The sequence below is a fragment of the Fusarium redolens genome (genome assembly GCF_020744475.1).
Source record: "Fusarium redolens strain MPI-CAGE-AT-0023 chromosome Unknown BKA55scaffold_3, whole genome shotgun sequence".
Lineage (NCBI taxonomy): Eukaryota > Fungi > Ascomycota > Sordariomycetes > Hypocreales > Nectriaceae > Fusarium > Fusarium redolens.
Genome location: NW_025763666.1, coordinates 1,564,949 through 1,587,767, shown reverse-complemented (window position 1 = coordinate 1,587,767; position 22,819 = coordinate 1,564,949). Strand labels below are relative to the sequence as shown.

The 22,819-nt window shown below is 47.4% G+C and overlaps 8 protein-coding genes across 8 annotated transcripts; 4 read left to right on the top strand and 4 right to left on the bottom strand.

The window, feature by feature from the left end:
• Positions 1-7: 7 nt before the first annotated feature.
• Positions 8-3,359, top strand: BKA55DRAFT_558130 (P-loop containing nucleoside triphosphate hydrolase protein). Its single transcript, XM_046191852.1, has one exon. The coding sequence runs from the start codon at positions 168-170 to the stop codon at positions 3,147-3,149; it is 2,982 nt and encodes a 993-aa protein (XP_046053924.1). The 5' UTR covers positions 8-167; the 3' UTR covers positions 3,150-3,359.
• Positions 3,360-3,969: 610 nt separating this feature from the next.
• Positions 3,970-6,175, bottom strand: BKA55DRAFT_607062 (uncharacterized protein). Its single transcript, XM_046196605.1, has 7 exons — positions 5,941-6,175; positions 5,659-5,796; positions 5,476-5,602; positions 5,306-5,420; positions 5,185-5,257; positions 5,039-5,134; positions 3,970-4,986 (listed from the first exon to the last, which is right to left on the bottom strand). Exons 1-7 carry the CDS (start codon positions 6,010-6,012, stop codon positions 4,090-4,092), a joined length of 1,518 nt encoding a protein of 505 aa, XP_046053923.1. The 5' UTR covers positions 6,013-6,175; the 3' UTR covers positions 3,970-4,089.
• Positions 6,176-8,264: 2,089 nt separating this feature from the next.
• On the top strand, positions 8,265-10,068 carry BKA55DRAFT_240011 (uncharacterized protein). The gene is made up of 5 exons (XM_046185301.1): positions 8,265-8,643; positions 8,778-8,797; positions 8,902-9,009; positions 9,062-9,534; positions 9,592-10,068. The coding sequence occupies exons 1-5, from the start codon at positions 8,448-8,450 to the stop codon at positions 10,013-10,015; spliced, it is 1,221 nt and encodes a 406-aa protein (XP_046053922.1). The 5' UTR covers positions 8,265-8,447; the 3' UTR covers positions 10,016-10,068.
• A 1,301-nt stretch (positions 10,069-11,369) lies between these two features.
• BKA55DRAFT_502377 (uncharacterized protein) lies at positions 11,370-13,385 on the bottom strand (the record flags this gene model as incomplete). The annotated part of the gene is made up of 5 exons (XM_046186918.1): positions 11,370-12,734; positions 12,831-12,899; positions 12,954-13,101; positions 13,158-13,277; positions 13,342-13,385. The coding sequence occupies 5 exons, from the start codon at positions 13,383-13,385 to the stop codon at positions 11,370-11,372; spliced, it is 1,746 nt and encodes a 581-aa protein (XP_046053921.1).
• Positions 13,386-15,097: 1,712 nt separating this feature from the next.
• On the top strand, positions 15,098-16,526 carry BKA55DRAFT_590551 (uncharacterized protein; the record flags this gene model as incomplete). The annotated part of the gene is made up of 7 exons (XM_046195110.1): positions 15,098-15,250; positions 15,300-15,327; positions 15,386-15,557; positions 15,606-15,742; positions 15,791-15,845; positions 15,905-16,051; positions 16,100-16,526. 7 exons carry the CDS (start codon positions 15,098-15,100, stop codon positions 16,524-16,526), a joined length of 1,119 nt encoding a protein of 372 aa, XP_046053920.1.
• Positions 16,527-16,866: 340 nt separating this feature from the next.
• On the bottom strand, positions 16,867-17,716 carry BKA55DRAFT_558122 (uncharacterized protein). The gene has a single exon (XM_046191851.1). The coding sequence runs from the start codon at positions 17,288-17,290 to the stop codon at positions 16,949-16,951; it is 342 nt and encodes a 113-aa protein (XP_046053919.1). The 5' UTR covers positions 17,291-17,716; the 3' UTR covers positions 16,867-16,948.
• A 48-nt stretch (positions 17,717-17,764) lies between these two features.
• On the bottom strand, positions 17,765-20,524 carry BKA55DRAFT_558120 (uncharacterized protein). Its single transcript, XM_046191850.1, has 2 exons — positions 19,946-20,524; positions 17,765-19,893 (listed from the first exon to the last, which is right to left on the bottom strand). Exons 1-2 carry the CDS (start codon positions 20,189-20,191, stop codon positions 18,013-18,015), a joined length of 2,127 nt encoding a protein of 708 aa, XP_046053918.1. The 5' UTR covers positions 20,192-20,524; the 3' UTR covers positions 17,765-18,012.
• Positions 20,525-20,861: 337 nt separating this feature from the next.
• BKA55DRAFT_558119 (cytochrome P450) lies at positions 20,862-22,503 on the top strand. Its single transcript, XM_046191849.1, has one exon. It carries the CDS (start codon positions 21,052-21,054, stop codon positions 22,441-22,443), a length of 1,392 nt encoding a protein of 463 aa, XP_046053917.1. The 5' UTR covers positions 20,862-21,051; the 3' UTR covers positions 22,444-22,503.
• The last annotated feature ends 316 nt before the right edge of the window (positions 22,504-22,819 follow it).

Here is a 22,819-nt window from a genome sequence, read left to right as displayed (position 1 = left end):
GAAAGCCCCTCGACTGAAAAGCGATAGACATCACGACAGCGACTCCGGTGGCTTACATACCACGACGTAATCCCATTCGAGCAATCTCGCATGGGTATAGAAATTTCGATGATACCATTCTCTTCGACCAATCGACAGCAATTCGTGGCTTCGTCCACGTACCCAGCATGTCCACTTCAACCACACAAGATGCGATTCTCCGGTCGTTGAACGAGGCGCAACGCCGAGCCGTGACCTCGTCCGCATCAACTGTCGCAATTCTAGCTGGTCCCGGTAGTGGAAAGACTCATACTCTTACCTCACGAGTAGTATGGCTGATTCAAAGAGTTGGCTATCGCCCTGCCGACGTGATCGTCGCAACTTTTACCGTTAAAGCCGCCAGAGAAATGAAAGAGCGTATAGGAAAAGCTCTAGGCGAGGAATGCGAAAAAAAGATTGTGCTTGGAACATTTCACTCGATTGCCCGAAGATATTTGTCCATATACGGAAGTCGCATCGGACTAGACTCGAAATTTGGAATTGCAGACGATGGAGATTCGAGGGCGATCATTCAGAGAATCTGCAAGAGGCTGGAACTCGGTATTGAACCGCTACATGCGAGGTCATGGATCAGTAAAGAGAAAGCGAAAGGACCAAATGCGGTCCCAGCTCCAACGCAGAAAGGCAAAAAGGAGAACCCCGCGCTTAGGACATGTTATGAAGAGTATCAAGCTCAACTCACAAGGTCAAATTTGCTGGACTATGATGATCTCCTGGTCAAATGTGTCGAATTGTTGAGAGATCACCCAGCTTGCGTTTCGAACGTTCAGACTGTCCTTATCGACGAGTACCAGGATACAAACGGCATTCAATATGAGCTAATGAAGTTATTCGCCCAGGCGCGCCAGCGAATCACGATCGTAGGCGACCCTGATCAGAGTATCTATGGCTGGCGATCGGCCGAGATTCGAAACCTTTATCGGCTGTTGAGAGACTATCCTGATACGGATGAAATCTCCCTGGAAGAAAACTATCGATCGTCACAATCCATCCTTGATGTGTCTCTCAACGTTATTCAACAGGATAAAAAGAGATACCAGAAAGTGTTACTGCCAGTCCACACTAAGGGAGCGCGACCAGTCCTCAGAACACTGAAGAGCTCGTCTTCCGAAGGCGAATGGATCGTTTCCGAGATCAAGCGAGTTATCATGATGTTCGGAAATATGCTCAATTTCGAAGATGTCGCGATTCTTCTGAGATCAGCTGCGCTTTCGCGACACATTGAATCGGCTTTGGGAAAAGCCGGTGTCGCATACCGAATGATCGGAGGCCATAAATTCTATGAACGAAAGGAGATTAAAGTCCTGATAGATTATCTCCGTGTGGTGAGCCAGCCTGACAACAACGATGCGCTGGCCAGGATCATCAATGTGCCAAGAAGAGGTATAGGAGAAGCAACAATCAAGTCTCTTCTTGAAGAGGCAGAGCAGACTAACATGAGCCTCTGGACTTTGATTCTCAAACACTGTAGAGGCAATCGTAAAGCAAACACCAACATCAGGCCAAAGATGGAGCAAAAACTCAATACAGAACTCATCCGGACCATCTCGAGTCTACGAAAAGAAGCCGATCAAATTAGTCAGAGCAGCCCTGTCACTCTGGTCAACTTGATAGAGCAACTGATTGGTCATCTTGATTTTAAGAAGTATTTGGAGGAAGAATACACAGAAGAGCATGAACAGCGATGGGCCAACGTTCAGGAGTTTGTTAATCTGGTTAGCGATTTTATGAGAGATTTTGGCGCACCGGAGGAAGAAGCACTTCCAGAAATCGAGAACGTGGATCAAGTGAGGGAGGATGATATGCTAGGCCGGTTCTTGGCCAACGTATCATTGGCATCGGACGCACAGAACAAAGGCGACACAAAAGACCAGAAATCGTTGATCACTATATCGACCATCCACGCAGCGAAGGGACTGGAGTGGCCTGTTGTTTTCGTGCCCTCCGTTTATACTGGATCAATACCACATTCAAGATCGGAAGACACAGACGAGGAACGGCGTCTTCTCTACGTGGCGATGACACGAGCCCAAGCGCTATTGTACCTAAGCTGTCCGCTCTACGGTTCGCAAGGGATGAGCAGTAAGGTCGAACTTTCACCGTTTGTCTCCCCTTTTGCATCCAAGGTCTTCGCCAAAAAGGGGCCATCATTCGATCGAGCAGTTGTGGAGGGCGTTGCTAAAATCTTGGGACGAGACGCCCCAGGTGAGAAGGCAATATTCGGAAAACTCCCTCCTATGTTCTCAGTTGAAGATGACGGGTTTCCTGTTGATCCTGTCGATCCAAAGAACGTCGATAGATACGACGAGGAGACTGGTCGACATTACTCCCGGGCACCTAAGCGCCAGCGTACGGCGCACCCGGTCACTTCATACGATGAAACAGATGAGCTTCCATGGCAGAGAGAATATGCCACAACGATGGAACAATCGTCTGATTTCACCGTGTCTGCTTTACCAGGTTTCACAACCGCTGGAGCTCATAGAGTTGCCCTAGACGCCGCCGCTGCCGCTGCAGCAGCAGCACAACCGACAAGCTCGAAGCCAGGGCCGAAGAAGGGATCGACGAAAAGAAGCGTCGGGCAAAAGAGTATGCTTGGATGGCTCAACCATGGAAGAGATGCGCCTCGACCTCCGTCCGAACCTCAGCCTCTACCACAGCACCAGACTAGGTCTTTTGCACAGGTGCGATACCAGTCTGCTTTGTCGCGGCAAAACAGTATGCCAGCGAGACTACCGACAGGCTCCGAGCCACAAAAGCCATTGATCGATCCAGAGCTGGCAAAACACAAAATTCCCTCTGCACGACCCCTATCAAAACCGAATGTGCCCAAGGTTGACACTGGTCCTCGAAAGCCTTACTCCTGTTTCTCCAGTTCACCACCGCGACCGCCGTCGAGAAAAGAGCCCGAGGAAGAGAACAAAAAGGACGAGGAAGAAGCATTGCCTAACAACCCTGCTTCAAGTCTTCACGCGACGACGTTCATGTCTGTTAAACCTAATGGGGGCGTGAGACGCCCAGTTGGTCTGGGGCCGGCGCCTTCAATGGATCGATTGCGTAAACCATTCAAACCGCTGACGATTAATCGACCGAAGCGACCAGGCGGCTGATGTGATGAGATCATGTGTCATGGTTTGCAGCAATGCTGTTATGTTTGAGCGAGGCGTTGTGGGGATCGTTAGGCATTATGGTTAAGCATAACCGAATTTGGTATTTGGGTTATATCACTTAAGAATATATATAGACCGTTTGTCAACTCTGGTAGAATTGAAAAATAGCAAGCACAATCCGATAAAAAACAATTCAATTACATATACGACGGACTTGAGTTATATAAACCCCAATCCCAATCCTTCAATTAAACCGCCACAAACATCATGTCGCCCACCATCACGAGCCGCCTCTCCACCTCTGCCAGCCAAGCTGCTCGCAGGTACATCTCAAGCTCAACAGCCATGAAGAGCACTGCCGCTCCCAATGTCCAGAAATCTACCGGCTTGGTTGAGAAATGGAGGAATGCCTCTTCTCAGAATCGACGATATGTCTTGGCAGGCCTCGCAGTCGTTGCCTCTGTCGATGTTTACTTGCACTACACCTATTCGAACTTGGTTTGGTGGTGAGGAGATTGTTAGGAACTGAGAAGGACCCATTGAGCCATGCTTAGGTCAACTCTGAGTGTTGCGCGACATGAGAATCGTTGCTAAGAGACTTCTGCGGAAGAGAAACGAGGAACAGTCATCTTATTTCGTTTGACCTCAATACTGTACATCATATTTCAATAATAGGATAATGAGAAGAACCTAAATCTTGGCATTCTTATTACGGAGCCTTCTGGTAGCCTCCTCACAAGTCAGTAAAGATATCGTAACAGGTAGGTAGGCATGGAGTCTGGTAATATCATTTGGACCATTTTAAACTTATGGATAACTTGCCAAGATCATGGTAGCAATAATTAAATGGATGTACCTCTTCGCGCACTTGATGAAATCTATGTGATTAAAATACATACAATCTATAATGCCTCTAACGTTTATCTATACCGTATTCTGATTAAAAAGGAATCTTGACACCAGAAGATCGCAGCTTCTGGAAGACACCCTGAGGATCGTACTTCTTGCTGGCAGCACGAAGCTTAGCAAGAGCCTCATCTCCAATAGTTGATAGAGGATCTTGTGTAAGATGAGCATAGTTGATAAACTTCCAAGCCCACCAAGCGTCCATCTCCTTTGCCTTAGTCTCGATGTCGTCCATGTAAGCCTTGAGGAGAGGGAAAGCAGACTCCTCGCTTGCTTTACCCTTGGCGGCCCATGTGAGGAGGAACATGATACCATCTCCATCCTCTGTATACTTGTCTAGACCCATGACATTGCCGCCGTTCTTGACGCCCTTCTCGGCGATGGACTTGGTGATGGGCTGGAACATGCAGAGCGTGTTGAGCTCTGACTCGGCACTGGGCATGAGGGCTTCGAGGGCCTGGTTGAGTTCGTCGTATTTCTCAACGACGTAGTTCAGGAGCTCAGCATTGGGCTTGAAGGAGCTTGTGAACCAGACATTGCGGAAGTGAGGAGGCTGGCCCGAACCGAGATCCTTAGTAACCTTGCTAAGCTTTTCAGTGACAGTAGTGTCACCCTGGATATCAGGGATGGCATAGAAGCTGTCGAAAGCAGGAGGCTTGACCTCACCCTTGGTGTTCTCTATAGCTGCGTTGAGAATAGTGCCACCAGCTAAGGCGGGAAGATAAGCCCAGTACACGATGCTGCTGGAGTTTTCGTCCTTGGGTACATTGGCGGTGAAATCAATGAGGGCGTCGATAACTGCAGGGCCTGACTCAGGCTTATAGAGAAGGTTACCACCCCAAATGGAGGGGTTGCTGCGGTCGACAAACTCAATGGGATACAGATCTATTCTTGTGATCAAGCCCAGGTTCCCAGAGCCGCCTTTCATGGCCTAGTTGAGGTTAACATGATGGACTGAAATGTAGTGTTATGAAGAAACTCACCTGCCAGAGATCGGCATTCTCTTCAGCGTTGGCCTCGACGATATCACCGTTGGCAAGAACGAGCTGCCAACCAGCCACTGTATCACAAGCCATTCCCTATATATGTAAGTTGCTGCTGTGTGTACTTTCAGTGTTCTGTCACTTACATGAGACGCAGAGTAGAAAGAGTTTCCTCCACCAGTCACAAAACCACCGACACCAACAGTTCCAGCACGACCACTATAGGGTGTAAGTAATAGGAAAAGACTTGGGACTCATTAGACATACCCAGCGACAGCAAGACCATATGGGATAAGAGTGTCGTAGACATCTTGCCAATGACCACCAGGCCCCACACTAACAACGTTCTTTTCTTCGTTATACGAGGTCCCATTCATGAAACCTGTAGCTCTTAGCATTAATAATCATGACAACGAGGTTCGCCATATATCACTTACCGAAGTCGATTGTAATGCCCTCCTCGACAGAGTTGGATAATTTAAAGTTGCCATGGCCGCCACCTCGTATACCGAACTTGCATTGGTTCTTGGTGATGACCTTCATGACCTTTGAGACATCATCGGGCTATGGATCATGTCAGAACTCCAGGTTGGGATCACGCATATACTCGGATTACGTACCGTCTTGGGCAGTACCATGCAGTCAGGATGCAAGGCAGCACTGACCGACCAGTAAGAGTCGATTCGCTCATTGTAAAGTGACTGATTCTTTGTGACGACAAGATCGGAGAGACCAGCCTCCTTTAGCAGAGCAGTACACTTGGATGTGACGTTAGCCATGATACAGATAAGAGAAGAGATAAGAGCAGTTGCTCATTGTGGCGGGATAAGAGAACAAGATGCAGGTTAAATGTGTATCAAGAATTGTCGATTGGCGAGGGGGTGACTCGAAACATGACTTACACACTGCTGAGGGCTAGAAGGAAGCATTGTGGTGCCATAGGCGGCTCCAGTAGCCAACACACCAAGCTTCATGGTTGTAACTGTGACGTATATCTCTAACAAAGAATGACAAGACGAGAAAGGAGACCCTCGATGATAGAACAAAGATGATATGCTCTATCAAAACAAGAAGAAAGGCAACGATCTACAGTTCACGGACGAGGAAGATCGTCTCGTTATTAAACGAACTACTCGCCCCTCAGCTGAACTAGTTGATCTCCTATCTTCGGTAATAGGAGACGGGGCGATGCTCGGGCGAGAGAGGGGCCGGCGAGTAGGCATTATTCCTAGTGCTGTCTTGTGATGTTCGTTGTGTTTTAGTGGCAGCTTGGGAGCGGAAGGGTAGTAGGGACAGCACTGTTATTGCTGGGATAGGTTCCACCGATATGCCAGGAGATATTGTAGATGAGCACCTCAACCCGGAGACAGGGTCAGAATGAGGAAGCACCTACTACGTGCTGTTACTACGTAGCACTGAAGGTCTGTGAGGCTTAAGATTGAGCTGCAGGTTGTCAGAACTTCACTCAGATACACGTGGAATATCCTTGGTTGTCAGGACCATTGTCTTGGATTATACCTTGTCAATTTTCCGCATTGCATCAGAGCTCTGAACATCAATATCTGAGTCTTGAAAGCCTCGCCTACCTCGGTCCAAATCCGTCCTCTTATGCGGTTGGCTATTCACCCCCGTCTTTTCGACAATACTAGTATGGGGCCCCTTGCTTGAACGGGGATATGATTGAGGAGATCCACGGCTCATGAATCCTCCTACCTCCCCACAGTAATCGGTACAGGGATTGGAATTGGTGAAGAAGCAGGGTTTAAACAGGGTTGTCTATTCTTAACCTTATTCGCAAGTACCGTCGCATAAGGATTTCGGTCAAGGAGCAGGTTCTCACCTCGAACCATTATTGAAACCTCTATAATCATTCGAGATTTTTTTTCTTTCTCTATAGTTTATGCGCTACAGGTTATTCTCCGTCTGGGTGTGATCCGCGCACCTGAGAAACCCCTAGTAGGCCAGCCCACTTAGTGTTTATTCACCTGTCTCTATCAGATACTGATCGTCATGAAAACTCCACGTGTATTTGGTGACTTTCCGTATTATGCCCGCATATGACAGGTCGCAGGGGCATTTTGATTCCGCAGGTCTGTTCGCAATGACGGAAGATGTCTCATTGGCTCTGTTAGAGATAGACGAGGCTGCCATGTGAGATTGCTGCGAACTAAATCAAAGCTCGGTGAGAAGGATTGGTTATGATGCAAAGTGTAACGAGTTACATTCCTGTAACAGTTGTTTGTTCCTTGCAGCCACCAGGTCTTGGTGTTTGTCGATGGACAGGGTTATCCTTGGCTCTGCTGTCAATGTTGAGTTCCCGTGGCATCTAGACCAGATCCTCATGATCCTTCAAATCGACCATTTACAGAAGAACATACGATTCAATCTCGCTCAGTATATGTACCGCTATATGATATAAAAAGGCAGCTTAATGGACAGAATATTCCACGTTGACTACTCGGTCTTGACAAACCCTTCAACTTTCAGACTCATGTTTGTTGACCAGTCATTATCCTTGTCTTCTAGTGCCTGCACGACTAGCCATGCATGAGATGATCCGATCTGATCACAATCAAAAGGATCACGACCAAAGACACCTTGATGCCCATCTCCATCAACAGGGTACCAAAACACCTCTGCAACAATCTGAAGCATCGCCACAGCAATCCCCCAAGCGCATAAACGGCATTGCCGTCTTAACAAAACACTACTATAAACACATTCCAATTCCGTACTGAAGATCCGGCCCAGGAGTTACATTGACTCTACCCGACCTCTTGGCGAAATGCAAAACCCTACATCCGGCCCTCTTTACCACTTCAGGGCCTATCTAACAAAGGGCCCTGGGGTATTGCGATGATATCGAACACACTGACCGTCAGGAAATCATACCACCTGCGCTTGTCGGCCGGATCGGCATGCCCTATACCGCGTCTGGGTTGCGGTGCCTGGTACACGGATCTCTTGGCTTCAGGCGAGTTCTTCGGTAACTCTCATCTTCTAGGCCAAAACACCCGGCTACGGTCACAGTGGATGAAGTGATTGGTTCTGTTAAGTTCTTTCTCTAAATATTTAACTGAATATCCTCTGTTGTATGATCTGTATGTCCCCTGTAATAAATCGTCAAAGCAGCATTGTTTAGTAGAACCTCTTGAGCCTATCACGTATACCTCTGAGACTCTACTGAGGAGGCGAGGACCACAGTGACGTATAATTACCCCTGCCGTATGAAGTTTTAGCATCCTTTGAGGAGAAACGAGTGACAGCTGCACGTTGATTCTTAAGTGGCACATCAGCTAGTCTCCATCTCTTGCTTCAGATCGTTCCGAGTTCCGTCAGCCATTCTTTTTCTACCCAAGACCTTCCCCAGTCTGAACATCTAGTTCTTCCAACAAACCTCCATGTCAAAATGCCTCTGATAGATGGAGTAATGGTGCTTCTGCCACCGCCTGAGGGCTATGTGGTCAACTTTGATGATCCGCAGAGACAGGGAGTGACAGAAGCATACTTTGTGGCGGGGTTCGGAATGGCTGTGAGCTTTCTTTTCTTCTGCCAGAGGATGTATGTCAAGCTATTTCTTGCAGGTGGCTTGCAGTTTGACGATGGTAAGTTTTGACATGTCGTTTTCTATCTGTTGGTTGTTGGTTGTTGGTTGTTGGTTCGGCCCTGCAAACTCAATCGTAGCGGACCTGCATGGAGATGACAGATCGAAGTGATGAATTGTGCTGACGTTGAATAGTTTTACTCATATTTTCATATGTAAGTACATTCGCAGCCACGAGCTGTTAGGTCTCATGGGAAATGATGGCTTCATACGTCCCGCGGCATACGCCTATATCGACGAAAGCTAACAAAGACATTAGATATTGGCCTTGGTCACCATCAGTCTTTGCCTTCACATGTTTGCATCAGGTGCTGGAGGGGTACATGCCTGGGAAGCCTCTATTGAGACCTTTAATATTTACCTAATGGTAAGTCTCTTACAGACGCAGAACAGTTGTCAGAAGATATTAACAACAGTAGGATGTCTATCTCGCGGCATTCATCTATGTACTCTGTGGCTCCCTGGCCAAACTCGCTCTCCTCATGTTCTACTTCCGACTCTCTCCTCAACGATGGTTTAAAATCTCAGTTTGGTCAACCGCTGTGTTCATCAGCGGATACACCATCGGAATCTTCTTCGCTGTGATGTTTGCATGCCATCCTATTGCCATGAATTGGGATGTTACAATTACAGAAGGCAAATGTATAAACAGGCCTGGTCTGTATATCGCGACCGCGATAACCAACATCATCAGCGATGTTATTCTTTTCATACTACCACTCCCAATGGTTTTACAACTCCAGATGCCCTTCAAGCAAAAGATTGGTTTGATGGGCATCTTTACTATTGGATCATTGACGGTCGTCACATCGATTGTCCGAGTTTCACTCTTACCAGGAATGCTTAACTCGATGGACTTAACCTGGGTGATTGCTTACCCAAGTATCTGGATGTATGAATATCTTCTCTCTAATAACCTAGCAGAACACAATAACTAACTCACTTACAGTATCGTCGAAGCGAACCTGATTATTACCTGTGCGACGATGCCGACTTTGCGCAAATTCTTCAAACACGTTGCTCCCAAGCTCATCGGCGAGTCACGGTATGGAAGCAAAACAGGGAAATCGTCAAAGTACGGCAAGCCAGACACAGGATCCAAACCTCCGAGCCGACCATTTGGCCCCTCTTCCCAAGGACGCCGTGACCGAACACAATATTCACAATTCGATGGTGATGAGAACCCTATGCCCGATAACTTTGCTCTAGGCCCCATCAATGGACGCGTGGGACACAATACCAGCGTTGGTCAGAGCGAAGAGGTAACAGGTTGGATCGATAGTGATTCTGAGAAGGGGATCGTTGGGGGTACAATCAAACCAGCTATTGTGCAGACGAAGACGGTGACGGTGGAATATGAACGATCACTATGATATCGATATTGGGAAAGGCGTGGGAGTTGATAAGGTCTTGGGGGTTGTATTAACAGTAATCATATGGAAAGGAACTTTGGTTTTAGATACCACTTTAGTAATGATTTATTTTGTCTCAAGAGTCTCGATATCTACCTTGCCATAAAGCTCGGCGGCTGATTCGAAGGAACTTCCCTTCCACCAGAACTTCTCATTGCAAAGCGAGATCATTTTCAGGGAATATATTGAAGGGTTTGATAATTTTTTAAGACTACTAAACACATAGAAACCGTTATATGTTAATTGTAACTGTCAAGTTGGTTGATAGATAACGTAGAATTAGTTCCCGTTGGTCGTGTGACTACCCGTAACTTAGTGACTACTAACTTGGTTATTGTATACCACTACAGAGCACGAGACTAAGCTGTCAACTGCTGCACATTGGCAATGATTAGTGAAAGCTCTCACATTCAGTCTTGAAGGATGATATCCTTATCAGAACATTGACAACTTTACAGACTCAACCATAGCTTCTCCTTTCACCATGATTCTGAACTGAGTTGTCAACTCTTTCTACGGAACATGTGCTCCGCCAAAATTCAAGATCAGCGCCTTTCATTCAACCTGACTCAATACTAAGCCAACAATAAAGAGTCTGAAGATCTAACAGCTTGGCTGAGTTGATTCAGTGTCTCTCCAAACCAATTGCCACCACCATCCAACCAGAAATTGCAACCCCAAGTCGCATCACTGCAACCTCAAAATTGAGCCCCAAAGAAAGCGGCAGATTGATCTTCACCCCTGACCAAACCAAGCCTGGTAACCCACTACAAAATCACCTTCCGCTTTAGAAGACGCCGTCTCTTGGGGATCAGCATCCGTGCGGTTCGGTCCTAGTCAGAAGAGAATCCTCGCACAAAGAGTCGTCTCTGCCCTGTTTTTTCTTTCTCGCATCGTACCATGTCCCGCTAAATTTTCAGTGGGAGAGAGGGAACTCAGTTACGTACAATTTGAAGCCAGGTACAGGGGAAGATCTCAATGTTACTCTACGGAACATGTAGATCTTGGCGAAGGATGATGATCCCTGTTACGGTGACTCGCGAACGGCTCCGCCGGATATAGGCAGATAGGCTCAGTGAGCGAAGATGGAAGTATAGGGTATGCAGGTTTCTATAACAGTTTGTAAACAGAATCAAGGATTGACGTTTCAACCGCTTCCATAGTAATCATTGTGTTGTCTGAGGGTCAGAGAAAGTAGAGACCAGCTTTAGATGAGTTTAGTACGTACACTAATTCCTAAACTTGGAGGTTCTATTTTTAACTTGCTTTGGGCTCTGAGATATGCTATATTCCTCCTAGTAACACACTACCACAATTACAACTTCGCAGCCAGCGCCCACCTCTCCTTGATAATATCAGCAGCCTTCTCACCGATTCCATAAGCAGGCATCTGCGTATGACCATTGTTCACGGATGGCATTATCGAACAATCTGCGACTCTCAAGCCCTTAACGCCATAGACTTGCAGCTTCTCATCTACCACGGCCATAGGATTATCCTTCTTTCCAGCGGCACAAGATCCAGCGGCATGGTAGCAAGTCGTAGCGTTATCCTTGACGTATTCCTTCCAGTCTTCGCGCGTCTTGTACTTGTGGTGCACAAGATCCGAGGGCCATGAACCCTTGACAATGTCCTTTGTGCCAGAACCCTCGGTGACGATCTCGTTGCCAAAGGCGCATGCTTCAGCGAGGACTTCGAGGTCGAGAGGGTCAGAGAGGTAGTTGCAGTCGACGACAGGGACAGATGTTGCTGAGGCGTCGCGGAGAGTGACGGTGCCGCGGGACTTGGGGGCGAAGAGCTCGGCGATCATACTGAAAGCGTGTTTGTTATCGATGGGAAATTGGTCGTACTGCTTAGGGCCGCCATAGCACTCAGTTGTAAAGAACTCGATCTGAGGCTGCTTGGGAGTAAGACCCATAGGGTCGCGGCCTTCTTTTCGAGGAGCTGCATTCCAGATCTTAGAGTCGGTGAGACGCTCGTCCATGCGGGCGTAGGCGAAGATTCCGAATGGGAACACTGTTAGAGGACCCTTCTTCTCCTCCTTCCATTGGGTATAGGCCTTTTCTAAGGCGTTGCCGTGGTATACTAGAGAATCAGTGGTGAGCCCTTCTTTGTCGGTCTCGTAGAACATAAAGACAATCAAATGATCCTGGAGGTTCTTTCCAACGCCGGGAAGGTCGACAAGAGTGGTGATGCCGTGCTGCTCCAGCTCAACCTTTGCACCGATGCCTGATCGGTTGAGAACGTTGGGTGAACAATAAGCACCGGAAGATATTATAACCTCTTTAGAGGCCTTGAGCTCAACGACCGATCCATCGGCCTTGACTGCTCGAACACCGGTGGCCTTCAACTCTCCATGGCCATCCTTCTCAATGATAACCTTGTCAACATGGGTCTCGACCATGAGGTGCAGGTTATCCCTAGGTTTCTGCTTGGTGATGAAGTCTGCGCTGGTAGTACGAAGACCTTGATGAACCGTTCTAACAGAGTGGCCGCATCCGTGGGGGTTCTCGCCGGCAGAGAACATGTCGTGGTCAAGCGGGAGACCCTTTGATACCATAGATTCTCCAATCAAGTTGGAGATAGGGGCCAAGTCATGAGGCTCGGTGTGGACATGGCCTTCATAACCGTGGGCGCCCTTGGTCTCCTTGAACCAATCTTTTGTGTGGAAGTTCTCGGCCTGTCACAAGTCAGTATGTGCCTTCAAAGAACCGCATCAATGGGAGCGTTAAGATATCGCCCTGTAACGTATTGAGACTATAGGTTGAGTACAAACCTTGAGCATATACTTGAACATCTCATCACCACTCCAGCCGGGAAGGTTCCAGTCATCATAATCTTGTTTCTATACAGGGTTAGAATCCAATACCAATTACTCACGAGAAACATTGAAACTCACCATTCCCTTAACCATAAGAGTGCCATTGCAACCAGAAGAGCCACCGAGGAACTTGCCTCGGCTAAGCTTCACAGAACGGTTGTTGACACCAGGGCCAGGTATAGAGACGATATTCCAGTCTGTCTCCTTGTCAAAGTTATTCGACCAACTAAAATAATGCGTTAGCTAAAATTTTCAAATAGCTACAGACGTAGGGGTGGTTACCCTCCAACCATGTGAACGTTCTCAAGATGCTCATTATGGGGACCAGCCTCTAGAACAAGAACCTTGACATTAGGATCCTCAGCGAGGCGTGCTGCCACAACACAGCCTGACGTGCCACCACTATAAATGAGGTTAGTGAACCAATAATAGTCTTAGTCTTGAACCTTATGAGTGCGGAACTTACCCGCAGATGATGAAGTCGTAAGTAGAGTCTGGAGCAGCAGCCATGTTTGTTTGTTTACAGAAGAAACAATCTGTCAATAGATATAAGAGAAAAGTATCAGTCAAGAAATCGACTTCATGCCAGTAGCGCCTCTGTTACTTATATACATAGTATTACCCGAGGTCCACTATCATGAAGGCTGTCTATCGAGCCATTCAGGACCGGAAATTCGGAAACCTTGTCACTCAAACAACAGGAGGATTCCGGTTATGTAGCAGCTAAGCATTAGGTCCATCATACCATTCCTAATAAAGGCAGTTGAGAGGTTGAGGTGTTGCTGTTCTGATGTGCTGTGCTTTCAGATCCTGGTTTTTGACAAGGACCCTGAATAGTCTCAGTTGAACCAACAGCATGAAATGGCCGCACCTTATGCACCAAATTGTGGGTTCATACTCAAAGAGATAGAGAGAGGTTCTCTGAGAGGCATTTACCCCGCTGTCTGATATGTCGACGCAAGCTGGAGCCCTTAACTCTCCTGGAGCATCCAATCGGGGATGTCTCCGCGCTATTCAAAGATTGCCGTACGGATCCGACGTTGCAGTGCAAGGACTTTGCATCAGAGAAGGAGAAACGAGAAACGCCGGATCTAAGTCTCCTCGTCCCCTTATTCCAACGCGTTCCGCGGATGATGCTAGGAGCTGGGCCAGTGTATATCAGTACATGTATGGATCTAGCAGGGTACAACCATGTAGCTGCAAGAGAGCAGGCAACAAGAAGTATCATATTGCTGAAGATGATGTCTCATCTTGGGCCAAGGACCTAGAAGCCCTGACAACGTTTAGCTTGGGCGGGGCGGAACTAGTTCCACTCCCGCTGCAGATCACCACGGCTAAAGGACATCAGTGGAGAGGATTGTCCGCTAGCGATGCTGAAATTGCTGTTGAGTCTGTTCTAGCGGGGTAGAGCTAGGGGCTTGGCAGCAACGTTGTAAAGTTTTGCCTCTAACAAGTGCCTGGATTCTGGTAGCCAACGACGTTAGTACTGGCTTTTACCGAAAGGTAGGTCGAGTGATTAGCCTTATAGACACTAGAAACTCACCGTTGACCGTTCTAATTTATCCCCACAGATACACTATGATCATCTTGGTCAAGGGTCTCGAGTTATGACCAGGTCTGCCTTGTCTTGAGAATATTACTGACCAACCAACAACAAAGGCCGGGGTTCTATGAGACTGTGGACCTGCATATGCATCAACCATGTTCTTTTCTGTAGCAGAAGAAAAGAAAAGAAGAACTCGCAAGTTCTTCTTCAATAGAAGGCCTTGAACGGCTTGGTGGACCCGAACTGACTCGTATGTGACTGTGCCGTAGAGATCAACATGACCTCAGGGATATACTGGATGACTGTACGAGTCGAAGAATATGAATGCTCATCGATATATCCCAAGTCATGCATCAGGGTTGCCAAGTCTCCCCGGTCCACTATACCCAGTATCCTTACAAGGTAGCACTCCTCCTACGACACCGTCAATTCTTAAGTGAGCCACGAGATGGTCAATGCCTCTTACACTCGGCCAAAAGGGGGCGTCAGATCCTGCATCTGCATCTGCTAGTTCATGTCAACTTTATAAGTCACATATCATACCTACATATGCCTGCTAGGCCTGCTATCTCCATCCCCATCTCTATTCCCCGAAGCTGTCACTCCTGGCCTGCATCTGTTGTCTCAATTATACTAGGCAACTCTTGCAAGCTGAAGCCTTCTACTATCAACAAAAATGGCAACACCTTTTCAGACTGAGGCCTGGACGGAATATGGTCTTGGCACACTTGTCTTGTTTCTGCGATATTTTGCAAGATGGAAAACAGTTGGCTTCAAGGGATATCAAGGTGATGATTACTTTGCTCTTGTAGCCCTTGTCTTCTGGACTGTATGTCACTCCAGACTCTTTATCAAGTCATCCTTGCTAACAGATATAGTGCGAGTTGGTCATGTTAGAACTCATCGGTAGAAAAACCCACAAACTTTGTTGGTTCAACTCGAAGGATTGCTAACCCTACAATAGGTCAGTCCGGCACCAACATTGGCGTTACCGACGAGATGGGCGCCAAGATGTCAGCTACAGAGATAGCCAAGCGCGAGTTTGGATCAAAGTGCCTCCTTGCAGGATGGAACTTTTACGTGACTTTAATCTTTACTCTCAAGGGAGTGATGCTTTGTTTATACAGCCGCATGACGTACGCAGAACCTCGACCTACCGTTGATATATGCTAATGGAGTTCTAGACTTGGTCTCTGGCAGAGAAAGCTTGTTATCTGGACACAGGTCGGAACGATAGTCGCATATTTAGGCGTGATGGCGGCCATTTGGGGGCATTGCACGCCTGTTCACAAGAACTGGCAGGTTTATCCTAATCCTGGTGGTGAGTGTTGTCCCGAGAGAACCGATCGCCGACTCTAACTTGGAGTAGAAGCCTGTACGCTCGCCGTAGCGAACTATCTCACCCTGGTAGTATTTAATATTGTGTATGTTACCGTTGTCTAGGCATTCGAACTATGAACTTTGATCTAACTCGCAAACCCAGAACCGATATCGCTATTGTTTCCATCCCAGTCCCCCTACTATGGACTGTGAAGCTCACCATCAAGAGAAAGTTGATGATTGGCGTTCTCCTTTGTTCTGGCGTTTTTATCATGGTCGCAACACTCTTGAGATGTGTGTTTTCGCTACAGTTAGTCCCCCAAATGGCATGGTTCTTGGTATCTTGCTAACAACCCAGGGACATCCAAGGCATCAACACATCGACCATCTGGGCAATCCGCGAAACCTTCGTAGCAATAATTGCTGTCAACGCAGCTGCTATAAAGCCTCTTTTCTCAGCATCTCGATGGCTCGTGTCGAGCAAGGGAAGCAGTCGGGACAAGGGAACGAGCAGTTACATCAACAAACACGGCCACCCTCTGGGAACAATCGGCGGGTCAGGTATCTCTGGCGGCATTTCTGCGAACCGACATCAAAAATACATGACACAACTCGACGACAACTCGAGCGAGGAACATATTGTTGGGAAGCCAGAGTTTATCGGATACAGCAAGCCTGAGGTTCGGGCTGGCAGCACAACAAGTGGACAGAGTGATAACCAGGATGGTATTATGGTTACTAGAACCTACGAAGTCACTCCTGGAAAGTCTACGCTGGATGTTTAGGGAATTTGATTATGGAGTTACAGGGAAAAGGCAATACCTATGAAGGAGGTGTTGGAATCACATGTGATTAATGTAATAGACCAAGATATGTATCAACTCACGCGCTGGATAATCTGTTTGAACACACAAAAACCTAGAGGTTCACCTTTATCGCTTTACAATCTTCAAATTACGGTATAAAGCTTTGCCTGCCGCGAGATTGCTCATGTCTTCAGTTCAGGTACTAAAGCCAATGGCTAAGCTAGCGGGCAGCAGTAAGCTATTCCAACAACGTCAGGTCCAGAAATTGGCCGTGCTGAATCAATCTGAATCTACAGGTGGCGTTGCTCTGTCTCGGTAGCTGGACTACCGGGTCACTAACGAATTAGCGCTGCCTAAGCACGGTCTTTGAGGTTGTATTAGTCGTATTCTAAACCGTCTAATTACCGCCTACAACGTAAATGAAACAACCCCTGATTGACATTAAGGCCCGTTTGCCGCGTTACGCCCGGTTCGAAGATCACTCTTGACACATGATTGAGTTCAGTGGCATCCGGTTTCCGAGGCAAAGGCACGTTACCAGGCCGAATCCTACTGCAGGGGTTCATATACCCTCCCCCTGCCAGGACAAGTAACCCCTGAGAATTGTATACCTTGTAACATGGACATTGACAGATTTGGTTTTCCTTTTGTCCGAGGGGCTGGGATACGCCAAGCAATAGGAGATCTGATCGCAGAAGCAATAACCAACACATGCAGAAAGACATCAATTGTTGAGGCGGCATTAAAGTGTTGGCAGATGTTATCAATCGGGATTCGATAATTTGACAGTTCCAAATCTGGTATACAGTTCATGGGCCCTCAACCTCTTTCGAAGAGTAGGGCGTAAGTCGGTTGGGATTCTACCAGTCATGTCCAAGAACAGATGCCACTGCTAAGGTACTAGTTGCAAATCATGGCTCTTGGCAGCTTAAGTCTGTGGTTTCGTGGATCTTGGTGGACTTTGGTCACCAGGTAGTTCATAGACTAGATTCTCAAGGTTTGGGAGCATAAAGTTAGGGCTAGCTCTGGCAAACTTCATGATGTTTCTCATATCTGACTCAAGAGCCAAAACACAAGTTGTAGGTTCCATATTTAGGTGTATCGTATTAATCATCTCTTTTTATGTTACTTTATTTGTCAGATTTTGATGGTTAGATACAGGCTACTGGCAATAACGAGACTGTTGAACATTTCTCAAAGCTATTGAAATTATATGAATGTGATAAGAGACACTCTCCTGTCTTCAAGCGAGGCTAAACCAGAGGTTGCATGGCCCTCATGGCGGTCCGAACAGCAGCCTTCTAAATGGCTTCACTAACACTAGTCTCGGCCTCACCTTCAGACTACCATTTAGTTATGTTTCAGACGCTCTCGTCGAAGAGACCTTGAAGCTAAATGTTCAAAAAATTAGCCAAAAAAATGCTCTATTTACCCAAACGCCATATTATGCCTTCGTCACACTAGCTCAGCCCCAGACATCCTCAAGCCACTTGTTTCCCTTCTTTGCCGCTTCAGCCCAGCTCCTAGCTTCAGCATCAGTCCAGTTATTCTGCATCTTCATTGACTCTTCCACTACATTGCCAGCCTCTCTTGCCATTGATGCTCGACCGCAGAAGTAGATGCTCGCACCATCTCGAAGAAGATCACATACATCTTTTTTCCTCTCCTCAACTGTGTCTTGAACATACTTCTTTGGCTGCCCATCTGCACGGGAGAACGCAGTAACAATTTCAAGACTGCCTTGAAGTTCTTTCGCAACCTCGGTGAGTTCATCCCGATAGAGGTAGTCTTGATCAGGGGCGCGGCATCCGAAAAATAAAATCATCTTGCCAATGGGCTTTCCAACGGCTTTGAGACGAGCTCGCTCAAGAATAAATCCGCGGAAGGGAGCGAGACCGGTGCCAGCGCCGATCATGATGAGAGGCGTTGAGCTCATTGTTGGAAGTTTGAAGTTTGATCGTCGCAGACAGGCAAAGATCTTGTGGTCTTTTAGAGCATCACCAGGACCAGACAAGGCGTATGTCGGAGCGTCAGGTCCAATTTCAGGTTGCTCATTATCGCCGTTGATAGATTTCCCAAGAGCGTAGAGGTAATTAGTCGTGATACCTCGGATGGACCTACTTGGATCTTGTTGAAGAGGCGAGTTATCAACACCACACGTGATCGAGAGTTTGCGTGCAGAGACAGTGCTCGATGACGAGATGGAGTAATAGCGCGGCTGTAAGGCCGGTAAAGTCTCAACAACGTAAGATAGTGGAAGTTTGTCCCAAACAGACCCAGGAGCAACAAGTCTCAGAAGGCGACCGAGAGTAATATGGTCCCTGGCGATATATTCCGCATACGACTCTTTACTCTTGCCTAGAGTTGTCAAGTTCTGAGCAATCTCTGCTGAAGGTGCAAATCGTGCCAGTTGGCCAACAGTTTCTCGAGATACAGGAGCTGAGATCTCGAGGTAATGTCGGAAAAGGGCCAGTGCAGATGTCGGACTGGGAATCTTGATTGTTACACCTTCTTCAAGGGGCTGAACAAGAAGAGGCTTCTCAGCTCGTTCCTCGAGATCAAGAGCCTTGAGAAGAAGTTGTACCTCGTGATCAGGATTGATAGGATAGACGGCAAGATGGTCGCCAGTCCGGTATCGAAGTTCAGGATGATCTGAAATATCGAGCTCCATATGCAGGCAATTCCGCCCGGGCGATGTATAGAGCTCGTGTGATGACTGAACCGTCAAAGGTCGGATAGGCGAGTACTGCTTGACAATCTTTGCAGGTCCGCTTCGGTTCTGAATAGGCTCGCCGAGGTTGAGATCCATGATATCGAGAGACTCGTCCTCTACAAGCTGAATGCTTGGCTCATATGGTATATCTCGCTCTTCATAGCCCAACTTGGTCTGAAAGTGAGTATACAGATCGTCCTTCCAGGAGAGAAAGTCCTCTTCTGTGCCACCCTGAGCATCATTGGCCTTAGCCACAGGCATCAACCTCTGTGCACCAGCCTTGTCAAGGGAATCAGCAACAACATCGATAACACGGTTATAGTATCGGTAACTGGTATTGCCCAGACCGAAGGCCATGTACCGCAGGTTTGGTAGCTGAACATCGGAATTCTTGTGGAGCCACTCCCAGAATGCAGCTGTGTTATCACTGGGATCGCCTTCTCCGTATGTTGAGATTATGAAAATGGCGAGTTTGCTTTGGGGAAGGTTGGCGATAGACTCAGGGTCGTAGTCGCACAGGTCAGCGCAGAGGGTTTGTAGACCGAAGCGCAAATGGCACTCTTTTGAGAGTCTGTTGGCAAACATCTCTGCTGTGCCCGACTGTGAACCCCAAAATATGACTACGTCTCTGCCCTGATCGATTGTTAGTCTATCATCCCTTTCTGTCACTGCCTGAGAAACTTACAGTCTCCTCCATCTTCTTCGCAATATCACGGGTTGCTTTCGGTCCTGAAGAGGTACCATCTTTTGAACCCATCCGTTCGAACCAAATATGATGATAAGGATCTGGCTTATCCCAAACGATCCCGCGTAGAAGATATGCCGCCGATGCAATACCAACTGTACCCAGGGCAGCCATATCGGCGATTGTCTGAGGTGGTCCCAGCTGGGAGAGCCGATTAAAGGCTTCTGTAGCAAAGACGCTGGACATGATTGCTAAAGACTATCCTAGAAACGATACAAAAGTTTGCTCGAGTCTTTCTGAAGCGAGGAGAAGAAGGATTGATATCCATATTCATAGCCTGTTGTCTTTGCTTCATCCGCGGAATTTCTTTCTATCCTAGGAAATCAACATACTCTATCTCCCATTCCACTTAGATCAAGAGTCTCTAACGAAACGTGGGGACTAGCGTAGAGGTTATTCAACGACCGCGGGGACTTTTACCCAGAGTTACAGTTCTGGATGGGGAAAATTTCCTATTTGGGCAAAGGAACCACTTCATGGTGACGAGATGTGCGGGGATGAAAACACGGGGAAGGCGAGACGATGAAATCTAGATTTAAGGCGTTACCGGGTTCAGTATATTTCCCCATTTGTCGTCCCCGCACTTACATCCTTTATTGAGATGGTGTTGAGGACAGGGGTGGCTGAATGAGGCCAGAAGAGTTCTCATGCTTCTAGAGCAATTGTCTCCAAGTTTCCTTTCTCAGAGTATTTCTTTCTTGTATCAATTATGGCAAGTCAACTTTGACGTCGTAAGAATGGCTTTGTGGTGATGAACATAGATAGATAGAATAGACTATTCCAATACAATATAACTCGTCTCCTCTGAACTCATCATCTCTATCAAAGGCTCAACTTCACAATCTCTCACCATGTACGCACAACTTGTGTCTGTCTTTACAGCGCTCTCCCTCCTCACGTACTGCATCCTCTACCCCATCTTCACATATCTTCGCGATGCCAAAGGCCTCCGACGCTACCCCAACTTCCACCCCCTGGCGGGAATAACAAATATCCCCTTTGTCCGTGAAGCAGCCAAGGGTTTCCGCTCTCGTACTCTGTATGAGATGCACAAGACCCATCCTGTGATTCGCACTGGTCCCAACTCTCTCTCCTATGGTTCCATCCAAGCCATCAAAGATATCTACGGCCACGGCACAAAATGCACTAAGGGAGAGTTCTACGAGACTCTTGCTGGCACCCACTATCACTTAGCCGATGTCATCGATAAGGCCGACCATGCTCGAAAGCGCCGTGCTCTTTCTGCTGCATATGCGTTGAAGAATCTTGAGAACTGGGAGTTTAAAGTGGCCGATAAGGCAGGGCGTTTCATCCGCGCTGCCGACGCTGCTTGTACTCTTCCACTCAAACAAGGCTTTACACGCCCTGACCCTAGAGATCTCAAGTTCGATTACCGCGCCTTCACCAACTTCTTTACCCTCGATGCCATAGCAGACATTGGTCTCAGCGAACGTCTCGGTTTTCTTGACCAAGGCCATGATCGCGTGAAAGCCGAGCGTATGGATGGAACTATCCACGAAGTCAACTTCCGAGAGTGTCTTCACTCCACAGCCCGTGCTCAGTCTATTCTTGCCTGGACAGAGAAGTGGTATAGCTTCAATGTTGAAGTATCAAAGTGGTTCTCAAAAGATTTCCGCCAGTGGTGGCATCTCAACGAAGGCTGGAACGATATTGTGTATCATCGCGCAACACAGCGTCTTGAGCGGCATAAGAATGGCGAGAGATTGCCTGATTTCTTCCAAGCTCTTATGGACCACAGCGAAGCTAACCCTCCTGGTCTTGAGTGGGGAGAGATTGTCGCTGAAGTTTCTATCATGATGAATGCTGGTTCTGATACCACTGCTATCGCGATGAACAACGTTATGTATTGGCTTCTGAAGAACCCGTCTTGTATGTCGAAGCTTCGAGAAGAAGTTGACTCTGTTCTTGATCCTGAAGAAATCGTTGCGCCTTATGATAAAGTCAAGCATCTTCCCTACCTTCGAGCCTGCTTAGACGAATCTCTTCGCATCACACCGCCAACGACTTTTGGTCTTCCTCGCCGCACACCCCCTGAAGGTTGGAATATTCTCGGTGATTACATCCCTGGTGACACTACGGTTTCTATTTCGGCGTACGTCACGCATAGAGACCCTCAAGTCTTCCCCGATCCTGAGTCATATGCTCCGGAACGATGGCTCGGAGAGAAGGGCAAGGACCTGCAGCTATATTTCATCGCCTTCAGTGCCGGAGCCCGCGGCTGCATCGGCCGAAATATCAGTTATCTTGAGCAAACTGTGCTATTGGCTAGTGTTGTGCATAGATACGAGTGGGCGTTGCCGTATCCAGAGTGGGAACCAGAACGCAGAGAGGCGATGAACCTTGCTCCTGGTCCTATGCCCCTCAAGGTTTGGCGTCGAGATTTGGGTGTGGGAGATGTTGACGGAAATGACAGTTAGAATAAACATATGACTAGTTTTTAGTTAGTTCATAGAGTAATCTAGTTGAGTTTGAGATCATTTGTTCAACCTCTCCGGAGGGGAAGTCTCCGTGTTGGTGTGAAGTCCGCATATGTGCTACCCTGAGATACAAGCACTTGTTGACTCAGATTAGCCTGATGTCAATATAAAAATACTATGTTAGTATCTTAGGGAATATTATCCTAAGGTTGTCTAAATTATGTATAAAACCTATCCTGACTTATGATAATTTAGGCAATTTTAGGATAATATTCCCTAAAAATACCCTAAAACTCGGCCAGCTTTATTAGACATTTGTAGAGTGGTCAATTAGAAAGTATTCTTTTATTATTTTTATCTCATTTCTCTCGATATA